This window comes from Aplysia californica, unplaced genomic scaffold (genome assembly GCF_000002075.1).
Source record: "Aplysia californica isolate F4 #8 unplaced genomic scaffold, AplCal3.0 scaffold00166, whole genome shotgun sequence".
NCBI classification, from domain to species: Eukaryota; Metazoa; Mollusca; class Gastropoda; order Aplysiida; family Aplysiidae; genus Aplysia; species Aplysia californica.
This window is the reverse complement of record NW_004797436.1, coordinates 920,430-922,588: the sequence shown is the minus strand read 5'-3', so window position 1 is coordinate 922,588 and position 2,159 is coordinate 920,430. Positions and strand designations below refer to the sequence as shown.

The 2,159-nt window shown below is 40.6% G+C and overlaps 1 protein-coding gene across 1 annotated transcript in view; it reads left to right on the top strand.

Moving 5' to 3' along the window:
- Positions 1-2,159, top strand: part of LOC101851125 (indole-3-acetaldehyde oxidase) — a gene marked incomplete at its 5' end in the record, with an annotated part of 38,817 nt that overhangs the window by 24,464 nt on the left and 12,194 nt on the right. The window contains 2 exon segments of the mRNA XM_013082273.2: positions 198-326; positions 1,755-1,885. Coding sequence (XP_012937727.1) covers positions 198-326; positions 1,755-1,885 — 260 coding nt within the window.

The following is a 2,159-nucleotide window of genomic DNA, read 5'->3' as shown; positions in this document are numbered from 1 at the left end:
TGTGTGTGTGTGTGTGTGTGTGCGCACGTGCGACTGTGTCCATTTGTTTTGGCATGTGTGTGAGCATATGTATGTATTTGGTTGTGTGTGTGTGTATGTGTGTGCTCGTATGCATGCATGTATCTGTGTGAGCACATGCATGTTTATATGTATGTATGCACGCGTGTATGTTTTATTTTGTTCGCATACCCCTGCAGGTAGCTCAGGGCGTGGCTCACACTCTGGGAGTTCCCATAGACAGAGTGAAGATCCGGCCCAACCAGAGTATCATCTCTCCCAACAGCTGGGTATCTGGGGGAAGTGTCGCCAGTGAATCCTCCATGCAGGTGAGACGACTTGTGTTGTTGCTGTTGTTGTCGTTGTTGATGTTGTTGATGTTGTTGTTGTTGTTATTATTGTTGTTTTTTGTTGTTGTTGATGGTGTTGTTGTTGTTATTGTTGTTGTTTTTTGCTGCTGTTGTTTTTGTGACTGTTGTTGATTTTATTGCTGTTGTTGTTGTTGTGTCGTAGTCATCGTTGTTTTTGTTGTTGTTGTTGTTATTGCTGTTGTTGTTGTTGTTGTCGTTGTTGATGGTGTTGTTGATGGTGCTGTTGTTTTTTGTTGTTGTTGTGTCGTAGTCATCGTCGTTTTTGTTGTTGTTGTTGTTGTTGTTGTCTTTGATGTTGTTGTCATTGTTGTAGTTGTTGTTGTTTTCATTGTTGTAGTTGTTGTTGTTTTCGTCATTGTCATTTTTGTAGTTGTTGTTGTTATCATTATTGTTGTTGGTGTCATTATTATTCCCACTTTTTTGGTGCCGGATGCTAGTTATGATTTAAGATTGTTTGATGTTATCATGGTTGAAAAAAATACTTGAACATTGTTGCTGCTGCTGCTGCTACTGCTTCTGTAATTGTTGTTCCTTAAAAAAGAAGGTGATACCTCGTATCTTTTGTCGTTTTTGATGTTTTAGTTGTTGTTGTTGTTTTTGTTGTTGTTTTTGTTCTTGTTGGTGGGGTAATTATTTTTGTTGATGTTGTTGTTGCCGTCGTCACTGTTGTTGCAGTTGCTGTTGCCACTGTAACTGCCCCCCCCCCCTTTATGCTTGGTGGTGATTAGATAGACAAGGGTTGCCCTCATGATGTGTGCAGTTGGGCAATTGAAACTATCCAGGCCCACCGTTTCATAAGAAATTGAAACGACAGTAGAGTTCGTGTTAACCAAACAAGGTTAATCCGAAAACAGTGGTTAACCGAAAGGAAAAAACAATTTTTTTATCCTATTTTAGCAATCTTTCTAACTGAAAATAAATTGAGTTATATCGAAGAAAATCGGGTTGTTCCACAGATTTGGTATTAGTGGACTTCACTGTAATTCAATACTACTATAATATATTATAGCCACCATTGACACAATTTAGCTGATGTAGGAGAGTGGTTGCGTCGACTTTTCTTGTCAGGGCTAACTCCAGGATGAGAGGGACACAGCGTCTCAGCAGACAGACAGAGACAGGCCTCTGGATATAAATTTCTCCCCACTCGGGAATTGAACTCATCTCTTGATATATGTGTAGCCTATATCTGTGTGTGTACATATAAATCTCTCCCCCCCTCTCTGTCTTCCTTTGTTAAAAAAAAATCAGTGTAATGGTTTTTTAGTTTTCCTAACAATGTTCTCGAAAGAAAGCATTTTAGTAATATCTTAAAAAGACCTGATCTTGTTGATGAGAGTTTAGAACATGATTCTACCCTTCCACCTCCCTCTCGTACTTGCCTAGGCTGCCATTGGTGCCTGTAACATCTTAAAGGAGAGAATGCAGCCGATCAGGGAAAAGTTCCCCGATGCTGACTGGAAAGAGCTGTGCGGAAAATGTATTCAGAATAAAGTTGACCTGTCAGCCAAGTTCACGTAAGTCTGAAAATGGTAGAAGTTTAACACCATGATCAACACTGTTAGATTATTTAAGAAGCGGGACTTTCGAGTTTAAAGTCCATCTCCGAAAGGACCGATCCAAATGAGGAGTGTAAAGTGCCTTTCCCAAGGACACAACCTCCGAACCCGTAATCTTATGAATACGGGTCCGTAATAACGACAACAACGACAAAAGCAACAATAACGCCGCCACCACCACCAACAACAACAACAGCAACAACAACACCACCACCACCACCCCAACCACCAC